Source organism: Salmo trutta, chromosome 6, assembly GCF_901001165.1.
Source record: "Salmo trutta chromosome 6, fSalTru1.1, whole genome shotgun sequence".
Taxonomy (NCBI): Eukaryota; Metazoa; Chordata; class Actinopteri; order Salmoniformes; family Salmonidae; genus Salmo; species Salmo trutta.
Genome location: NC_042962.1, coordinates 43,168,451 through 43,190,046, shown reverse-complemented (window position 1 = coordinate 43,190,046; position 21,596 = coordinate 43,168,451). Strand labels below are relative to the sequence as shown.

The 21,596-nt window shown below is 41.6% G+C and overlaps 1 protein-coding gene and 1 long non-coding RNA gene across 11 annotated transcripts in view; one reads left to right on the top strand and one right to left on the bottom strand.

Moving 5' to 3' along the window:
- LOC115195964 (zinc finger E-box-binding homeobox 2) overlaps nucleotides 1-18,021 on the bottom strand; it is a 77,161-nt gene extending 59,140 nt beyond the window's left edge. For 6 of the 9 annotated variants that reach the window (XM_029756347.1, XM_029756353.1, XM_029756352.1 and 3 more), the window contains exons 1-2: nucleotides 17,694-18,021; nucleotides 16,047-16,202 (exon numbers count right to left, since the gene is read on the bottom strand). In XM_029756347.1, the coding sequence (XP_029612207.1) occupies nucleotides 16,047-16,119 (73 nt within the window). In that variant the 5' untranslated portion in view covers nucleotides 16,120-16,202; nucleotides 17,694-18,021. Of the gene's footprint in view, nucleotides 1-14,678; nucleotides 15,759-16,046; nucleotides 16,203-16,329; nucleotides 16,395-17,283; nucleotides 17,331-17,693 lie in introns of those variants that run through there. The other 3 variants (XM_029756348.1, XM_029756349.1, XM_029756355.1) reach the window with 3 other exon arrangements.
- Nucleotides 17,989-21,565, top strand: LOC115195966 (uncharacterized). 2 transcript variants are annotated; one of them, XR_003878788.1, is made up of 5 exons: nucleotides 17,989-18,515; nucleotides 18,869-18,981; nucleotides 19,301-19,371; nucleotides 20,400-20,471; nucleotides 20,691-21,565. It is a non-coding gene; the product is annotated as an uncharacterized LOC115195966 (long non-coding RNA). The 2 variants fall into 2 exon arrangements; XR_003878787.1 differs by having other exon boundaries at nucleotides 17,989-18,981.
- The last annotated feature ends 31 nt before the right edge of the window (nucleotides 21,566-21,596 follow it).

Genomic DNA, 21,596 nt, shown 5'->3' with positions numbered 1-21,596 from the left:
TCAACAACTGCATTGACAAACATATTTCACTGGGTGAATGTGCTCGGCCAGGGATATTGGATCCCATGGTGACCTGGCTTCCCCCCACCCTATAGTAAAATATCAACAACAAAATGGCCACTGAGGACCTTTGTGACACGCTGAGAGACACAGGCACGAAGATACAAATAGCGGAGACACTGTGCCTTTAAAGCCCATCTGGCCTGGAGATGTAATAAAATTGACGTATTGATTCCTTTGAATTTACGAATGCCTGTTTCATAAACTCCATTTCCAAAGCCTAGCCCTCTTTAGAGCGCTGTCATTTTCCCCCCAAATGGATCAATTATGTGCCCACGTAATCCCGTTACCTGTGAAATCCACGCATACTTCCCCCATTTGCGGCGGTTCCCAGGCGGACAGACTCACATTAAGCACACATAAACAAACTAGAGGTTTTCCCTGATATTAGGGATTGTTTTCTCACTGTATATTATGCACTGAAGAACAGTTACTCCCTTAGGGTTTAGGAGAATAGGAGAAAGAAGCTCTCTCCTTTTTCTCTTTACATATGAGTAAGGGAGGCATACCCACCTTAATACATCCTATTCGACATCCCCTCCTCGCTTACCCTGCCTTGCTGCCCGCCTCGAAAAAACTGAATACAATAATAATGTCTCAACTTTATCTGCTCACAACAAGTTAGTACTAATCTATGACACAGCAAATAATACATCCAATAAACTGATAGATTTTTTCTCTCTCAATCACACCATACAATTTCAATATGTGCCACTATACCCTCCAAACATTTAACATCTATCTTTTCATCACCTTGTTTTGAACATTGTATGAAAAATGACTACACGGTATTCCTTTGCGTCCATTTTCACCTCCGCTGTGTCCCAGACACCTTACACGAGGAGTGAAGTGATAGCTTATACGGCATCTCCAGAAATGCAACATGTTTATGGGTTTCTGCCTCCTCTGTATCACATCGAAAAACAAAAGGTGGGAAACATCCTAGGTTGTAAAACGTTGGACCTACATCACCCGGTGTGTAGACGTAAATGTAATGTACTGTAGCAAGGCAAGGTAGCTAGGCATAATATGATAGGCTAGGCCCACCCCCTCCCACCCCACCTCCAGCCACTACAAATCTGTTTTGCTATCTTACATTCTTGAAGTAAAAAAAAAAAAAAAGCAGAAAAAAATCTGTCCTGGATCTTATTTGCCACACTCCAGCGGGCAACAAGAGGCTCAGTTACACTACACTTGCACTGAACAATCTGTCTGGTAAAGGTTCACAAAATTCTGAAATACCTTGTCAGATACTGCCTGACCTGTTCAGCAGAGTGACTCTGAAAATAATAAAATAAAATAATAATGAAGGGATATTCTGTGAAGAAGAGAGGTGAGGAGGGAGAGGAGGGAGGTGGTGCAGCGTATATGAAAGGAAGCACTTTCTGCCTTTCTACTCGGAAGCTCACTGCTCTCTCCTCACAATCAGCCATGCACACCCCAGCCATTGTGCGCAAGGGGCTTTAAAGATAAATGGCTGCATGTTAACCACATTTGACATGCTGTACAGTAGCAGCCACCTTGGGTCTCAGGATGCAGCCAAACAAAAAAATACAACAAACAATCCCAGCAAGGATGTCAAACATGAGGAAAAGCACAACAATTTGTCACATATCTGTAAAAGTTGTGGCTCGCTCGCTGAGTGCACCGGAGGTTGGAGAAAGAAGGGAGGGAGGTGTGTGTGTGTGTGTGTGTGTGTGTGTGTGTGTGTGTGTGTGTGTGTGTGTGTGTGTGTGTGCGTGCGTGCGTGCGTGCGTGCGTGCGTGCGTGCGTGCGTGCGTGCGTGCGTGTGTGCGTGCGTGCATGTGCGTTTGTGCATTTGTGTGTGTGTGTGTGTGTCTGTGCGTGCGTGCGTGCGTGTGTGTGTGTGTGCGTGTGTGTGTGTTGTGAGGCCTAGAGATTGATGTGCTGGGGATATAAAGGCACATACTTGTAAATGTTGCCACTATCCCAGACTGACAAACTTGGGTCATATCACAAAACCTCTTTGATAAAACACCACAATCAAAAAGGGATATTGTGGGGACGTCATGTAACATTTTATATCCCTCTCATGCCAGTGCTGACGTCACAAGGCCAGTCAAGTGATGAACACTTAGTTAATTAACAGACAACATATTCAGAAGTACAGGCCGTCAGTAGCTAGCCTGTAGTCTGCTCCTTCTATGGATTTATCTGGAAGATCGGACCGAGGTCGTAACTGAGGCCAAGAACCTGACCATAGAGTTCTGGAACCAAACCAAGTGGTTCTGGAACCTGACCAAAGAGTTCTGGAACCAAACCGAGTGGTTCTGGAACCTGACCAAAGAGTTCTGGAACCAAACCAAGTGGTTCTGGAACCTGACCGTAGAGATCTGGAACCAAACCAAGTGGTTCTGGAACCTGACCGTAGAGTTCTGGAACCAAACCAAGTGGTTCTGGAACCTGACCAAAGAGTTCCATCCCAATGTGCGGTGCTGCTAAGAAACTGTTGGATGGAACCGGACAATGGAGAGAACTCATTGTTTTTACAACTGGACAAGTTTTCCATTATTCAAATGACACACACATGACCTTATCCCTTGGCCCTGCTTTTCTGATGGATTTATCTGGGAAAAACACCTAAAAGACCTTTCAAATGCCACATGTTCCTATCTCTGGTGTTTATTTTATCAGTAGCAGTCGAGAGGAATTGCTAAAGTTATGCTAACGAAGACTGAATTCCAAATAGGTTCAATGTTTTGCAAACAGTTTCACCTGCATGCTGGGAACAGGGAAGAGGAGGAGGATGGCAACCTCAGTTTGCACAGTCTCCGCAGTGCTGCTCCTTTTATAAATTACCTCATCAGTGACTGAAATTAACACCGATTCTTGCAGGCAATTTCTCAATTTCCAATGCTAATTACGTTTTTCTCTTTACTTTTAAATTCTGTACCACCTGTTTAGGGGGGAAGACATCTTAGGCAACGCAGCCGCATTTAATCACAATTTTAATTAACCACGGTGTAGATGTAAAAAAGAAGCAATTATAATGCAGATTAATGATGATTTTCCCACATTGAATTGTTTTGTTTCTTCGTTGTGTTGATTGCATAAACACAGGCGGTGAACAATTTTTATCTACTGTAATTTTGTAATTGTTTTGCAACAAAAAATTATTTGGACAGACAGACTGAGTTCATCTGTTTACAGATTGTTTAATTTTGTTTAACCCTGTAATTGCTGCCAATACGTGTTTGGGTTAAAACGTAATTTTGACAAGCAGAAGCTAGGCAGCCCTGCTACTGATGTACTGAGACGGTATCAAGCCCAACACCTAAAGTCTGTACACATTGTGGCATCTCTGTACACTCATCCTCTCAAGAGAAAAAAAAACAACAAAAACTTAACTACATCTTTACCTCAATTGACCTTATCCAACTATTTAACTAAATGAAAGTCACTCTCCCCCCTCCCTCCCCTTTTACAATTGAGCGGACAGTTTCAAATGAAAGCACAGATGGGTACTACCAGAATGGACTCATAATCTTTACAGGCTCATGAAAATATCATTGGGTTTGAAGAAGACTGGTGTCTTAGAGGACTTTTACAGGCTGTGTTCTCAGGAACTTGCTTTTATATTAATGTCACAAGCACTGCCACAATAAATACTAAAAGACATCAACATTGCAAATCCCCCTAAAATGGTAGTGTTTCTTTAGCTAAAAGCATTTGTTGGCTAACAAACTCATCTGATATAGAGATGCACCTATAAGGCAGATGTGTTTGGCACAGAGGTGAATTAGATGGACCTGAGTCAGACACACACACACTGTCCTGGCTTGAAATGGTGGAACCAACCGACCTATTAGAGACCAGAGGACTGTTCGCATTACTGTCCACATTTGATGGGGAGAGGAGATATCTGGCATGGCTGATGGCTTGGGGCCTACAGGCCTTTCACCCTGACCTGGCTAGCTACCGGACATCTTTTCCCCCTTCCCCTGTCTACCTTCCCCCACCTAGCTGCCTGCCTCCCCCTCCCCTTCACTAATCTCACTGCAAACAGCTTTCAGTTTGAGCAGAGACCATAAAGAGGAGGAGAGAAGGGAGGGGAGGCATGGGAGTCCTGCAGCCACAGGCAGTGCAGTGAAGCTTCTCTATGAACAAAACTTCAGTATGAAATGGGGGGGGGGGGGGGGTCAAGTACAGTATGTGTATGCAACTATAATTCGTTGCTTTTGTATGGGTTTTGAAAACTGGTTCGCGAGAGAGTTTGAGCACAGTGTGTAATTCCAAAAAACAACAACAAAATCCGTAATACTGGTCATGAAAATAGCCCATATATACTACGCGGTAAACACAGAACTTCTGAGCATACATCAACACTAAAAAATGGAATATTTATGAGTCTCTGCTCTTCTGACTTTCCAAGAGCACCTCAAGAGATTCACAGCAACACTTGGTATATATATAATCATATCTTTGGAGAAAAGAGGCAACCCCTTTCTGAATATTAGTGGTGATGGCTAGGAGTAAACAGAGCATAAAATCCTGAGGAACTGTGACAAGGCCCATATGCACACAGACAATACCAGGCCAGCATCTCCATGCCTTTGTTCCCAGCTTAACAAAACTCTGCCGTCACACCACTTTGACTCAATGCTGCCTGTCGAACGGCCATCAACCCGTCAGGCCCTGGCTGTCACATGCAAAGCTCACAGAGAGAGAGGGGGAGTGAGAGACAGAGAGAGGGGAGAGATGGAGAGAGAGGGCAAGAAAGAGAGATTGAAAAAAAAGACGTGAGAAAGTGTCATACTTCTCCCAGGCTCTATGGCTGTTAAAGGGGCAAATACATTTTAAGCATGTGTGCATAGGAAAGATTTTAAAAAAAGAGAACATACAAGAAACAATGATAGTCACCTAGATCTTTGACTTCCCCTTTAATAAGAATATATGTTAAGAGGATTTCAACTCTTTCTCCTTAGGGGATTTGAAACATTTTACAGTCGAATTTTCGTCCTGCTTTGTGATGTCGCAGAGACAGAATTGGAGCAGCGAAGAATCACTAAAAGTTTCATCAAACAAATCCTTATCTCGATTTCTCTAAGGGGTATAGAGGAGAGTAATTCAAGAAGATAACGGTACTGCTCATCTGTGTCCTGCTACAACCCAATTTCTATGTAACTCAGGCGATTCAAGGTGCTACAATTGCATTTGTTCTCTCTCTTTGTGTGTGTGTGTGTGTGTGTGTGTGTGTGTGTGTGTGTGTGTGTGTGTGTGTGTGTGTGTGTGTGTGTGTGTGTGTGTGTGTGTGTGTGTGTGTGTGTGTGTGTGTGTGTGTGTGTGTGTGTGTGTGTGTGTGTGTGTGTGTGTGTGTTTGTGTGTGTGCGTGTGTTTGCACGTGCACGTGTGTCTGTGCATGCATGTGTGTAAGTGTACAACTTTTTCTGATGCACAGAGTAACTCTGAAAGCCTGACGCTCAATATCCACCACTGCACTCACTCACTGAGTGGTTTTTATCCTCAGCAATATCATCCATTGCACTAAACCAATTTTTCCAAGTCACTATTCCAGCCAAACAACAAATGTTTGTCCTCATATCCACCCCCCCCAAAACCCAATAAAAGACAACACTAAAGATGGCCATTACCACAGAGATTTGGAAGCAGAGGAGAAAAAGGGAAGAAAAAGTTAGAGAAAAAAGGCCTACTCATCCCTTCATCCGCCTAACTTTGCGCCCATTACCCATGTGACCTAGCTCGCTCAGGGCCCTTTTCTCTCGCTTCTCTCCTCCACCCTGGCCAGCCAGGGAGAGATTTGTCTCACCCTCCCGCCCTGCCACTGTCAGTTCCCTGTCTCTTACCCCGGTCCCTACCCTGGCTGTCAGGTTCTGGCCTGCCAATTTCAACTTGAAGCTTGACTGAGCTGATTTGATGCAAATACCTCAGGGGAGAATCCTGAAACTGATGAACAGTTATGTCAAGTCGATTTTGCACCGTTGGGAAAAGGTAACCTCTGCGTCGGAGAGGAAGAAAAAAACACAACAAGGTTAAAGAGAGAGAGGCTTTTGGTGCACATGTAATAGCGCCTGGCTCCGCGTCCCCCCGCCGCCCCGTGTCCCCTCGCTACCTCTTACCGCTCCTCAGAAACGGTAACTGTCAGTAGAAGTACTAATTGCAGATGTGCCAAGCTGCCATTATAATAAAATCAGAGGCAGTGTGGACATTAAAAATGGCTGCCTCATTTGCGAGACTGCTGAAAAGGTAGGCATAACTGAATATTTCATGACTTTAATTACTAAGGAATATTCCTTTCCGGCAGTATGGAACGAGTGTTGCTGTAACTAATTATGAAAAGTAATAACATTAGAGATCCTGTGATTGCCAGTTTACAAGGTAGTCTACTCGGCATGTTGAGATACTATAATATCCCAGACCAATACAATATTAGAATACATACAGGGAAAATATCTCTCTCTCTCTCTACCTCTCTGTTTCTCACACGCTCTCTCCCTCTACCTCACCACCTCTCTACATGTCCCTGCCATTTGAATGAAAACAGACAGAATATTGAGAGACTTTCTCCTCCTACACATGTTCTTAACAAAGCCCTGATGCAACCAGGTACCTGGACCGTGAAGTGCAATTTGATTAATCCTTTAATTCACAAGACTAAGTACCTGTGTGGCTCTAACCTAACTTCCGCGCTACCAGCCATATATTTACATTACTTCATCATCCTGACTCCCTTTGATGTCAGCGGCTCAGTTCGATACGACTCTGCCCGTACATTATTCAACTATGCTGCTGCCAATGGCGCATCCCAGGAGTAATGTACGACCACTGATATGGCCGTGGAGAGAAGGAAAGTACAAGGTCTGCTTTGATGGGCATGCTAATACTAATACCCCTAAGTAGTAAGAATAACAAAGTGATGGAGAATTTATCTCAGGAATGTTGGAACAAGACGCTGGAGTGATAAGAGTGAATCTTCCTTTGGGTAGGAAAGCAGGGAGTAGCCAGTAATTACTGACGGCTGGGGTCGAGCCTGGACTTACAGAGGGTAAACAGTCAGCGATAGCGCAGGTAAAGGCTAGGGTAGTCTAAGCACCAAGTCAGCTCAGGCCTTTTTTTTTTTAGCCGCAACTAGTCCCAACCCCAGCCCCAACCCTAACCTTAGCCCTCCACCCCTACCCCATTCCCAGCAATATACCCTAGCCCTCAACCCGAGCCCTTTTCCCCTGACCCTGCCTCCACCACATGACTCTGGTCCTGTGTGTCAGAAAGGCTGAGGACAGGCCTGTCGGTGTGATTATCCTCCAGCTACCTGAGGAGGTGTTCGTTTGACATTGGTGTTTGACAGCGGCGGGACGCAGGCCGTTCAGTGGGGGCTCCATCGCCAGTCAGAACCTATTAACGCAAGAATTCACCTCTGAGTTTTTTACAAGGCCAGACTGGTTCACACACTATCTTTACACGTGTCCTTACTACCGATGACATTTAAAGGGGGGGGGGGAGGTGTGTGTTTTTTCTCTCTCTCTCTTCCTGGCTCACTTTTACCAAAGGTTAAATGTATGTTTGAATAACAAGGGGAAATGTAATTTCATACAATTTCCTCTATTGCTGCAACGTTCAGTTAAGAGCTCATTTGATCAAACGATAAGATGAAAGCGTTTAAAGTGACAAAAACGTAGAGCTACAAATGACTGAATCTGCACAGCAATCGACCGCATATTGCATAGAAATAACAACGGCACGGTTACCTTCCATGATACTCAACGCGGACCCAGTACGTCCTTAATCAAGACAGACACAACCGTCTCCATTTCCAACCAGGCAAAGGTAGGAAAGGAGAAAAATCTCTCTTAGGTGACTTGGCTTCAACATGATTCAAACAAATGAAAGGAAATGACCTGGAATGAGGCAACATGTTCTATTAGGTCTTATTAAGGGTAATAGTATAACAGTGTGAAACGCATAGAGTCGTATGTGAAAAAGTCCTACATTTCCAAATGTCATGATACCTTAATCTGACAATCTCTTAGTGATTGTCCCATGTGTCCATGACCTTGCCAGAAGTGCTCTTCCACCCAACAATCAAACATACATCAAAGCGTGTGTGTGTGTGTGTGTGTGTGTGTGTGTGTGTGTGTACGTGTGCGTGCGCATGCGTGTGCGTGTGCGTGCATTGTGGTCAGACCTGGTGAAAAAAAACGAAATCTACCGACTTCAGAGGATCAAACAGGAAACTGAGGAACCGCTTTTAGCACTGTTTTTCCATAAAGGTGACAACTTTGAACATGCAGATAACGAACAGTGGACCGAGAAATACGGTGCCATTCATTCACTACCAACCACATCAAAAGCCATCTAATCAGATAAAGAGCCTTTTATTTTCTAGTGTTGCTACCTTCCTTTTTAGCTTTTTAGTAGACCCCCTCCCTATCCCCGACAGCAGTATGGCGCGCTATACTCTTAGTCATTATCATTAGCACACCAATATTTCTATAGGCCATAATACAGTCATTATTGAACTTGCGGAATACATGCTGTTTAGGCTATGGGGGATGTGGAGCAGCCACAAATGTCATGCATGTCGGCACTATACTTACTCACTCATGAGGAAAATCCAGATGTATATTGTAAGAGGACAATCAGCAGGATGGGAGATTTTCATTGTGATTTCCATTGTATTTTTCTTGTTCTGGAGCACAGACGGTGTATTGCTAGAACTGCCGAGTTGCTGTGTATTATGCTGACTGTAAGTCACATGCAAAACATCATCATGAAATATAAGATTATGCGCACAAAACACGGTGCCTTTAAGCTTGCAATTTGTTTTAATTAAGAAATCGAAATGTTAGTTCACACCTGCTATGCAACCTGTCGCGAGTCATATCATGTGTACCTTGCAAATAGGAAAGTTGACACGTGGAACATTTTGAAAATCACACGCAAGCCATTGTAAACAACTAGATGTGTGCAAACAGTGGGATGGGAACCGAATGGATGGGCCGAATAAAGACTTTGCATTTTCACTTGAGAAAACGTGAAATGAGGCATGATATTTTTCTAAAATGTATTTTTCTCACCCAATGCATAAAACATTGTGGGCTTAGGATAAGGAAGTACACAGATAAATGAAAAGTCCAAATGCATGCCATTATTTGCCAGTCCACTGAAGTTTCAATTTCAGTGTTTGCCTTGTGTCTTGTATCACACAGACAGAAAAAAGGAAAAGAGCCAAGGAACGAACGAAAGAAAGAAGAGAAAGACATTCAACTGAATATTTTCCCAACTTCAGTTGTGTGTGGGTTCACATTCTTAAAGGGGAGTGGATATGAACTGTCAAATCCCAAGAGGACGGTGACAGAGACGGGCTTAGAGGACGAGTCACGGCGGAATGGCGCCGCAAACACCTTTAATTCTGTCACTTCTCCTCCATCATTCAATCTTTCCCACCCGGGAGTCCCTAAAGTCCTCACACACACACACAACCTGAACTACGGACAACACACATACAACCAAATACAGCACGATATGATCCAGCGCAGGACAAAGAATTAGAGGTGGATAAAGTGAACCGGGTCTCAAAACAAGTCACACTTAAGACTTACGCCTCATCAAAACATGATCAAATGTCTATTCGCTTTAAGCATTATGAATATTAAGACATTAAATCAACATATTAAGCCCAGAGGCTTGAGGACTGCCTTCTCATTGGTTATGATTCATGCATTTTTCTTAGTCACTGATGACGCAAGAAACTCAGCAGTACTACTTGCATTCTGTGGTCCTCAGCAGTGACATATGTAAGCAGCACAGAAGACATTGCCAGCAGAACAGCAACTAGAGCTGAAGCTATTGCAGAGGGAAGGAATTTCAGCTATAATCATGGGTTGGTTATTCCATAAAGCCAAGAGAGTCCCCTATCCAAAATCTCGTAGCTTTTCCACACAAAAAATACCGAGCAGAACATGGAACAGGCTGTCCTGACTCTTTACTTCAGAAAACTTACATAAGAAGAAGGCATCGGAAGGGAAAGTTTTCAACAGAGCTGAGAAAATGGTCTATGCATGAGAAGAGCAGAAACCTGAACTGTCCAAGTAAAGAGTGAGTGTGTGTAACACAAAGAGTTAACCACTTCCCCTGGTATCGAAGCATGGGTTAATATCACGCCTGCCTAGTAAAGAATTATCCCTGCACCTCTCGGAACAAAAGACTCCTTTTGCAAACAGACTCCTACTTTCCCCCAGTGTCAAAGGTGTTTGCTGAAGTAAATCTGTCTAAATCCCGGTCAGCTTGGGAAGGGGGGAAGGTGTAGTAATAACCCTTTTTTTTCTTAACAAAAAGTTCTGGTTGGAAAATAAAAGAAAGAATATGGAATTCATATCACATGATGCATTTAAAGTTGTAGGCTGAAGCATCCCCCCCTTTGAAAGCTTGGCAACGGATTTGCATACATGATTCTTTAGTCTGATTGAGAGAGAGGAGAGAGAAGAAATAGATCTCACTACACAATAAAGATATCTCGCCAACCAACTTAAGAGAAGAGCGGAGGCATGCGGTTAAACTTTGGTCCAGATTTCTAGGAGGGGGGAGGACCAAATCTAATCTTAAAGTAGAACGAGTACTGAGCTATAAAGTAAAGAAAAACAAAAATGGCAACACTGTTTGAACGGGATTTTATTTTAATCTCATAACACAACTACTAGACTTTTCTCAGTAAACCCAGCATAGTGTATCAACTAACATGATACTCTGAAAGATCACAATGCAACAACTCCAGAAATAGTCTCTCCTATTGACCTCTTTCACACCTGCTCTTCTAGTGACATACAAACACACATCCACAAGGAATCCCTACAATATCATGTGAGAATGCAATTTGACAAATAACAGTAGACATAAGCACTGCTTTGCTCCCCAATTCTTATTTCAAAATGGACAGCAACAAAAAAACACCCCCAAAAAGTAATTGTGTCTAAACACACCTGCTCCTAGCTAGTACAGACTTCTTAAGTCAGAATCTGATCCATCTCAGACACGTTTTCATTTATTATTTTTTTAAGTGTGAGAGTGAGTGTCCATGAATAGTACAGGCATGCCATCTCGTAACACTATCTGACCGTCAGGAGGGCCAGGCCTACCCCAGTAGAGTAGGAGCTATATTAGGCTAGTAACCAGGGGACGCCCAACAAACAGCCACAAACACCTAAGTTATTTTGCTCACCACCCACCCTTCTGCCATTTTTTTTTGCTATTGCTCTCCTTTCTTGCTTTCCTTTTTCCCCCTTTTCATCTCGGCCTTTCTGATGCTGAATGCAAATGTAGCCTGCTGGCGGTGAAAGGGCTGAATTGTGATTAAGAAGAAGAAGAGCTCCTTTCTTTGTTCTCCCCTCGGGGGATGTTTACTAGGAGAGACACGGCGGATCAGATATGAAAGACATTCAGGTCAGCATTGATGTGAGCGAAAGTGAAATCGTACCTAAGGCATTCCAAAGACCGCGGTGTCAGGGGTTCAGCTAACGGTGCCTCTGCTGTGTGTGTTCTCCCCGTTAGGCGAAAATATCTTCACAAGCCAGAGAGGGAGAAAAAAAAATAGAGAACCCAAAAACAAAAAAATAAAATGGGAAATATTTTTTTTTTTAAACAGACAAAATGTTTTGGGATAAAGTTGCGTATCGGCATCCGACTGTAGAGACGGTCGTGTTCTGTCCGATTCAGATTCATCTGATACTGGCGTTAATCCGGTTCATCACAGCAAACACAACATGTGTTTGTGGCTGAATGTGATGTTAAGGAGATCTATGTAGTTTTGAATGAACTAAAACCTTTGCTAAGTCGAAAGTCACCACACTAGGCAATGGAATGCATATTTTATTTTATTTTGTATTATTCCGGAAGTTCTGAACTCTAACAGGTAGAGATCCGGTAACACAAAAGTGTTCAGTGGTGTACGTCCGACTATCGTAGTTTGAGCAGAAGGATATATTTAGCTTATGATGAACCCCGTTTGATAAAGAATTATAAACATCAAACTACAGTGACGCATCAACCAAACTGTATCTGCTTGAAAAGGGTGAAAAGGGCAACAAAGGTCTCTGGCATAACGACATGCCAGAAATCAGGATCAGGATGTTGTTTTGGGAAAAGTGCACAAAAAAGACACATCCTCAACATTCTGTATCTACCATTACCAGACACCATCAGTCTATGAGTCTTAAGTAAACAATCTAATAATACCTCATATGAAATAGCTTTTCTAAAAACCCTGAGTCTGTCTGGACACCTCATGCCTCACCACTGTCACTGCTGCCATGCGAACAGTGCAGGCCCCTGCCGACAGGAGATCATTTCTTGCTGGCTCGTAATATCTGCAGTAATTATTTCACTTGCTTAAACAAAATAATCCTTCTCTAAACACTGATGCGCCATGGCAACACCGCCCTTTCCATTTTTGCCCGAGTGAAAAAGCCATCAGAAAAGGTAACTAGCTTTGGCTGCTTAGACAATTGCACCCTTGTGGGAATGGCAGCGTGAATGGTACAGTGGGACACCCCAGCACTATTGACGTTCTAAACATGTAAATGAAACACATTACGACTGACAATCAATTGTCCGTGAGCGCCAGCGAACCTGCCCTCCTTTTCCCTGTGACAGCAACAAAATAGTGCCTACCTTGGGAAGAGGAAAAATTTGTGAAAAGGGAAAGGGGGGTGGGGGGGGGGGGGGCTTTTTCTCTTCGACTGGGGAGTAAATGCACCTTAAAAGCAAATGAATAATAGAGATGGACAAAATGTTTAGACTCGAAGGAATCTGCCATTGTTTGGGCTGAAAGCAGGGCTGAGGCTAAAGAATTAGAAGGACTCCTTTATATCTTTAGCGTGAATGCACACAGGCTTTTATAATCACATTCACAGCATTGTATTAAACTATTGGAGCCAGAGAGAGAGAGAGAGAGAGACAGAGAGAGAAGCTGGAAAGCTTCTTCTTTTTTTATATACCTTCAATTATGTAATCAATATATTCTGGAGCATGGGAACATCTATGGAGAGGCTTTCTGTTGATTGAAAAGGTATAGGTCTTTGTATTGTATTACAGGAAATATCAGATAAACAGACCTTTGGGAAAACTGAATTTCAACGTTTACATTTTAAACTTCCCCTGAAAAAAGTGGTACCATTATATGTACCACCTCATAAAATGGCACACCCAATACAAGCAAAACCACATAACGCACACAACTCCCAACACTACTCCAGAGTTGAACGTAAACAAAATAGATGAGCGGGAGATACTGATCAGTACCACTGTCTGTCATCCCATTGCAAATGTCTCTTTACCCATACTGAGAGAGCAATAAAAGTGAAAGTGTGCCATTCAAAAGTACTCATTTTTAACAGTACTGATTGACTAATGAAGTTAGAAGGGAAAAGGTTTGTGGAGTACTTTGCCAGCTGTACTTATAAACACACAGCGAGGTAGAGCCTCAGCTGGGTCTGACTTGCAACACCTGGGAAGGCAGGCAGAGAGAAAACTCCAAAAAACTACAGGGTTGCCAATATCACGTTGCACCGAACTGTGAGATTGACTTTACACTCTTTAGCTCTGGATGCGATAAGTATGTATAGTATCATATGTGGGCCTATAGAATCACACACCAAAGTTGTGTTATCAACAAACAGCGAAGCCAAATACACCATGCATGGCTAGAAAAGCATTATTGCCTACTATAATGTGACCAAATAACCTGATCTGAATAAATGTACCTGGAATTCCAGAATCTCACTCTAAGGTCAGAATACTGTCTATAAAATGTAGCTATAAATGTGAATCAAAACGTTGAAATCCTACTAAAAAATATTCTATAACCACAGAGAAATGTCTTCTGGAAAACATGACAAACTGTCACGCATAAAATAATGTATTTTTCTACCCATATCGTAAATAAATAATTTACATCATAAATCTATCAATATTCAAAATATTTCAATTGATGGTCTAAGGTTTTCTGTCTTGTTTACTGCATTCAAGTAATCTCAGTATGTCAGCCTGATAAGGATCCTCATATATAGCTATATAGTGGTGTTATCTATCGGCCAGACACACAAGCTCAGCTCCTATGACATCTCTCCATGCATCCAGGGGAGAAAATAAAATCCACTCTGTCTGAATAGCTCAACCACAGCATTCCCAAAGGGAGAGAGCTATTGAAGGCATCTCGTGACGAGAAAATGTAAATAGGGGGGGCAACTCCGTGATCACAATGGCATATTAAAAAATATGATAGAATCAAGAATGGCGAATTTCTACTTGCTCAGTCAGCCTATAATATGTGCACACTGCACACCACATCAGCACTGAGGGGGAAGCGACTAAAATACCATGCTAATTATTTTTGCATTGAGAGTGTGTGAGGTTGCTTGCTGCTTTCTGCTGTTGCATAGAAGGAACTTGAAAGGATTTTTCTTTCTGACAAATGCAAATGTCAATCATCAGGTGTGTGTTTGTCAGAAAATACTTACTTGAATGGAGTGTTTTAAAGTAATCCAAACTTTTGTTTACTGGAACAGGTGGGAACTGGTGCTCAGAGGCAAGAAAGGAGGCAAGAACATTCTTATCTCCTAAAAACTACAGTGAAAAGGGGAACTTACTTTCACTCCGATCTTTTGTTATTCAGAACAACAACAAGCTTGAAGCTACGCTTGTAATTGTCAATGACTCTCCTTTTATTGATTGTACGAAATCAATACACAACATTTAATAAGGAAAAGAGCCACATAAAGGGAGACGTTTCACAAGTACAAGCAAAATTCATACGCATTTGATAAGACCACTTTGCACAACAACAGAGACTGAAAATACCAGGTACAAAAATAAAATGCAAAGCATTCCCGCGTAAGAAAAGATCTCGGGACCCAGACCTGGGGTGATGCTGGATTTTCTTGGGCACGGGGTGTATTGTAGTCTACAGTCTCCAAAAGGGAAAGGGACACACGTATATTCCCTAGGAAAAGCCATCCACGACATGGTTCAATAACTCCCAACGTGTAACACAGTTCGGTGGGTGGACAAACAGTTGACAATGGAGTGACAAACGTATCCTTCACCGCTATTTTCTCCATACAAGCGCTTCATATTGCTAATAATAAAATAAATGTCACGAGACACACCACAGGTCAATATCACCATCTTAGCGCACATGCCATCTTATTTGTTTATAATAAATTAGTAAACCAAGCTATTACAGCATGTTCACAGCGAATTGTTCACCCATGTTCTGTTTCACATTCTTGTCAGTTGCCAACGGTGTGGGACACTAATCATTCCTTACTAAAAGGGGACAATGTTTCGAGAGAAAGTAGATGTAACACTGTAACAAATAATTTGGGTACAACGCGAGAACTAAACATACCAATAGCGTTTAGACATATAAAAACGAATTACATTAATGGCATAATATACTCAGAAGTATGAGAATCTAAGCAATGTGTAGCATAAGGAACAAACACTTGCTGAAAAAAAATGCTCAAACAACTAAATCTACAGGTACGTCAACTACAGAACAGCAAATAAAATCAGTCCTCATCTAACGGGTTTGTCTTGGTGGACAATAAGCGACTTCGCGACTGAACCGTTATATGGGCAGGGAAACTTTCTGAAATTCCTCTCACTGCTACTCAGTCTTTTCGCGCAACGATAAACTCTCAACTTATTACAACTTCCGTCAAATCGTCTCTGTAAAAATTACGAAATGAGCAAAGACGTTGTGCTCCTAATTTCACAATGAAGGATAGACAGTCCCGCCTGTGTACACAGTGCAATACGGACACATTATGCATTATTTCCCAGTTAGAAGTGTCCCTTTATTTCCTATGAGACGAGAGCAGAACAAAAACACGCATTTGGTAATTCGTAGCCAGCCCCTCTGAACTACAGTCACAGTGACAACATTAGAGCTCTAGATCGACAACAAACATATTTTGCAAATGACAGTTTGTTATTTTTATGTATTTTCTTACCGTTTTTCCTTCTTGGATTGGCTTGTTTTCGCCTCTTACACCTGGGGCCATCCGCCATGATCTCGTGCTTCATTGATAAGAGTGGATCAGATGGCAGCTCGCATGGACTCGACTCCTTGAATCAGCAGCAGCAGCAGCAGCACGCAGGCTCAATATCTAACAACCAAACACAGGCAGCAACAATGTGGGTACACTGGACTGACTGGGAGAAACCATTTAAATATCAGGCGCCAAATAAAACAGAAAATAATAGAAAACACAATATACACATTTTATGTTATACCTATGCTAAAGTACGATAAGGGGTCGATCAATGTATTGTTGATCTGTACGATGCCAGTGATCGGGATGATGATAAGTGGAAGTGAACATGACGACGGGGAAGGAGAGGCAGAGAAAGGGGGAGACAGGGAGTTACACCTTCAGTATGAGGCATAATTCACTAAGACATGGCCGTGCTGGGTTAAGCATGCGTTTTACATTGTGTTAATTCAAATAAGAAAAGTTTTACCATTGCTCCTTTTCTTTCTTTTGTGCTGTTTTCATTTTATGTTCTGCTTCGATATATAAAAAAAGAACTCGTATATCGCAAACAGTAGGCCCACATTGATTTCTCTGGGTTTATGTTATATAACCTACATTTTAAAAAAACATTGAGAGTAACCTATATTGATGATGACAGAGGCAATGTTAAAGTTATGAGTTCAACAATAGGCTTTGTGTCAAATGTAAATATCACAGGGTTGAAAGAAGAGCAATTTCACTCCGCTAGGCCTATATCACTTACAACACAAAACAATACAAATGAAAGATGTTTCAAAAAGCTATGTTGTGAAATACGTATGGCTAAATGCATAAATGTAAATGTACTCCACTATTAATTTACGAAAATTACAACATTTGTTCATTTAAGATTCATTTTATATACATGCATATTTTACGTTTTAGGCCTATCATGCTGAAAAACGTACATACATAAACAAGTAAAAACAGACAAAACATGAAAACGTTCATGCTTTCAATGGACTAATCGTGCAAAATGAGTTGGTTAAATTCTGCCAATGGATTACTATGGGGAACGACCCACGACAGGAAAAACAAATAAACACACAAAAACAAATACCACAAAATGATGTGTCAACAAAAAAATACAATTATCCAGACAGGATATGAAACATATTATAGCTATTTGAACAAAATAATGTAAATGACGTTTATATGATAAGCGAATATTTACCATATTGTGAGACAGACAACTTCTGCTCAACGAAACCAAAAGATACAGAAAGACACTAACAAGAACGAGTTGGATACAAAAGGGTGCGTGCTTGGCTCGGTGAAAGTGAATCCAAAGCTGAATAAGACCGGGCTTGTTAATTTTTTTTCTCATGGTTTTTCGGCTCGAAGAGTAGGCTTTTCATCAAATTCTATAAAACGGCATCTTCTCTGTTGGAACGCACTTGCAAGCCTTGATACTTATTAAAGCGCACCGCTACCTCAATCCACCTGTGCAGGTAGAGAAAGTTTAAAGTGAACGCAATACTATAGCACCAAAGCCCTTATAAAAGCTCTAAGTCGCAATCTCAAAAATGATAAATGACCTATTTTATAAAGGTTATTAGTCGAGGTAAAGAAATGGACACATACCTGATTTCGTATAGTAGTATCTTTTCGGTTGACTTCGGTTGTAGTGATAACACAAGACTGCAGCGGTTAGCAATTGCGGAGAGAAATGTGCAGGGATCCTTGCAACGATAATAAAGCCTTAGAAATAGTGGTTCGGAAGGACCGTTATTCCTGCTAGGGCAGGTTAGGACTGATCTCTTTCAGACACTCCAGGAAACAAACCTGGGGACGGACTGACGTGTTACGCCTCTTCTAATGACATTTTTTTCTTTTTCTTTTCTGTAATACGGAGGAGAGGAGAGAACCAACCCTGGGACACGCGCCACCTGTCTTCACGGGAGGGGATAATTGAGCAGGACCAAACGTGAGCATCTTTTGGTAAACGTGATACGTTTTTTTTCTCTCTCCCAGGCTGTTTGATCCGAGTGAAATGAACTGTGACTGTCGGACTATGACTACCACGTATAAGCAGCCGAAGAAGCAAGAATATTATCCGGAAGAAGAAAAGTTGGAACACTCTCATATTCAACCCACACGACCACAACTGAAAGGGGGGAAAATGACCCAAATGATAGCGTTGCAAGTTTGACTGACTCTCACACAGGGATGAAAGTAAAAGGTTGCAGAGTGTTATGGAAGTGAGCATCAGCGGTTTGGGTTGTTAATGTTTTATATTTGTAAACGTTTATTTATTTGCCTCCTCTATGGCCGTGCGTTTATTTTTACTATCGTAATAACCACTATGAGTGGCGCATGTATAACGGCGCATGCCCCATGCACCTACAAGAGCGACAGAGATGTGTGTATATTGAGGTGCTTCTCGCACGTGCCAGGTGGAGTCAGGTGCGTACAGGTACTTTATTTGAAGTTTTCACGGTGTGTTTTAAACAAAGTGTATGTGAACTCATCACTCTGACCGGAATTGAAAGACGTCACGTGTGTACTTTATTCCTTTTTTTCACAGGTGTTATTCAAGGTTATATCGACCAAAATATTTCACTCTATTGCAACTATATGACATGGTTATTACTCCAATTAAGGTTTCTCTATTTGATTTATTCATTTATTTCCTTGTGACGCTGTTGTTTCTATTTCTGTCTGTCTCTCACTATAGATGGAGAGGGAGGCTCCACCTTTGCAACGCTGTGATTGGTTATGTAAATAAAGTATTACATTTTCTGTCCTGTCCTATGCAGTTATCAACTGTATGGATAATTAAATCATCAATCAAGAGGCTCGACTGTTTGATGCCTTTGTCCAAAGCCAATCAGATTCCAGAGAACTCGGAAGCACAGCTCGAGAGGAAAAGGTGCTCAACATCTGGCATTAAATATTCCAAAAGGCGGTCGATATAGACAGCACAGCTGAAAATAGATTGCTATTAGAGTATTTTTCAATATTTTTATCTGCAATTAATTTTAATGAATTATATATAATTGTATTAATTACGATTATGATTATTATTAAGAATATTCATATACTTTTTTATTTGTAATATTATGATTATTATGTTTACTATTACACGTACAGTATTGTATTTATTTATAGCCTACTACTCTATTTATGTTGCACTGTTATATTTTCATTAGCTAGGTATGTACAAAATAACTTTGTTGTCATTTATGCAGCTGTTATTGGTCGCAGCCTGGTGATAGTGCGTTACAGACTTGAAGAAGGGGATCCCGCTTTACTGCAGCTGGTAAGTAGGCTACTCCTAACTCAAGTTTTGCAGCTCCACGGAGTAATCTGCTTTGTGTGTTAATGTTATGTACAGCATGTGTGTGAGATTAAGACTGATGTAGGCGTGTGATTCGCTTCCGATTTTGACAGCAAATAATAGCCTGCAATTCCATGCCAGATAAAGACGCAAAGTCATTCATTTTAAGTGAGCACTGAATGTATGTCAAGCAAGTGCATAGTCTCTGTCTGACTTGCCAAATCCCTCTGTGCTGCCGCTCCACAACTGGAGCGGTGTCCCTGCTCATTCATTCCCGCGCGCTCTGAGTGACACCATTCCTTGCTTTCAGCTTGAATATTTTATATAAACATATACAGCGTGAAAAGGGATTACTGACGATAGTTGACCTATAGGGGGACCTTAGAGTTAATGAATCTGTTAATTTAATTGAGAGGAAACACAACACACTCTTGTGGCTCTAGAAAGCAAGTGTCTTTATTTTTACGTGCCATGTTTGCTGGTATGAGTTATATCAATAGAGCAAATATATGCCCTTTGTCAGATTTATCATTACATATGCATTTAGCAAGGAATTAAATATGATCGTTTTATGAAGCAGTAAATACATATAGGCTATGTCAATTTCAGCTAGGTTGACATTTAAATGATCGTGTGGTGCAACAATAAAACTGTATAGCTTATATACTATGCACCACAAAAGCAGTATTGGCCTATGGTTTTATAACATAGTGTTGCAGTACAGAATACACAGTGGAATCAGTAATGATCCTGGTATTTAGCCTGGTGGTTATTCAACCAGTCAATTGGTTTACACACCTGTCAGGTATAAGGATTCTAGCGTTAAAATACGGTGCACTTATATTTTTTTTAACAAGTGAGGATTACAAAATATGTCAAAGTCATTACTGATCGTTTAGGGTCCCGAAATCACCCTCATCAGGTGGAACATATTTTGAAAGAAAAGGGGGAAGGTGGAGAATGATGAGTGAATCCAATAACTTTTTTTTTCTGCCACACTTTGAATGCAGAGAACAGATGGTGACTCCGTTCAGTTTATAGACTACACTGCGGAAGCACACTACGTTTCGTGATTATATCAGGTACCAGATGTTACCTCTCACCTGCTGTAACAGTATCATAAGCATAACACGTTGTTTCTTTGTACACTGATAAGACGTTTTATCTGACCATTGCCACGATGACTTGTCAGGTGAAAGTACAGCAGTTACACAAATCCTAGTCTATTGTATAATTACAAACCAGCCACAAATTATTATATTTTCCAAAGATATATAATTGATGTTTTACTCCCCATACAGTCCCATGGAAACACAGCTATCTTTGGATTCCAACTCCCCGCAGGACTGCTGTTCTGTGCTGGGAAAGGAGCAGCTATCATGATGGAATTGCTCCCAGAAATGTTACATCTGTGCTAAAACTTAGGAGGAGGAGGAGGAGGAGGAGGAGAATTCACAGGTGGTGGTGGGGAAAGAATCTAACGGAATGGAATCCCCAAACTAAATAAGAGAGGGGGGATGAGAGGAGGAGGAGGAGGAGGAGGAGGAGAACAGGACTGTGTCATTTCCTGTACATGAGAACATACCCCAAAGCTGCTCTACATTTCACTGTTTTAATGTCGCCCCTAAATAATTTCACAAACCACAAGTATGGTATATGATACATTACGGTAAGTAAGATTTATGCTGAAGATAATTCAATGTCTTACATAAAGTATGACTACTTTTATGACTACATATATCCTATATACCGCTGACAGCTTCTAACAACGATGGTGAGCATACAGTATGTCTGAGGCCCTAAACATACAGTTGAAAGCCTTCTAAAGATGTTTGGTATACAATACAATGTATAAGGGCCTACATGATAATGGTGTGACACAAAGCATCTTCTTCACCAGATCACATCTATCCCTCTAGTTTGTTTTCAACTCTCCCTCTCTCTCCCTTCACTACAATCACCACAAGAACATCGCCTGTAGGTCTCTCTATGGGACCCGTTCTGTGATATTTTGATCCCACTGCCGTAGATAGCCGTAGATATGATGCCATTTAATACTCCACCATTGCTCGCAGTGTAACAGAGTGAAGAACGTGAGAGATTGACGGACAGTTAGAGAACAGAGGCGACCGTGTGTGTGTGTGTGATCTTCGAGGAGAAGCCTCAAACGTGAAAATGAATTTAGTTTACATTCGCTACAGGCCTTA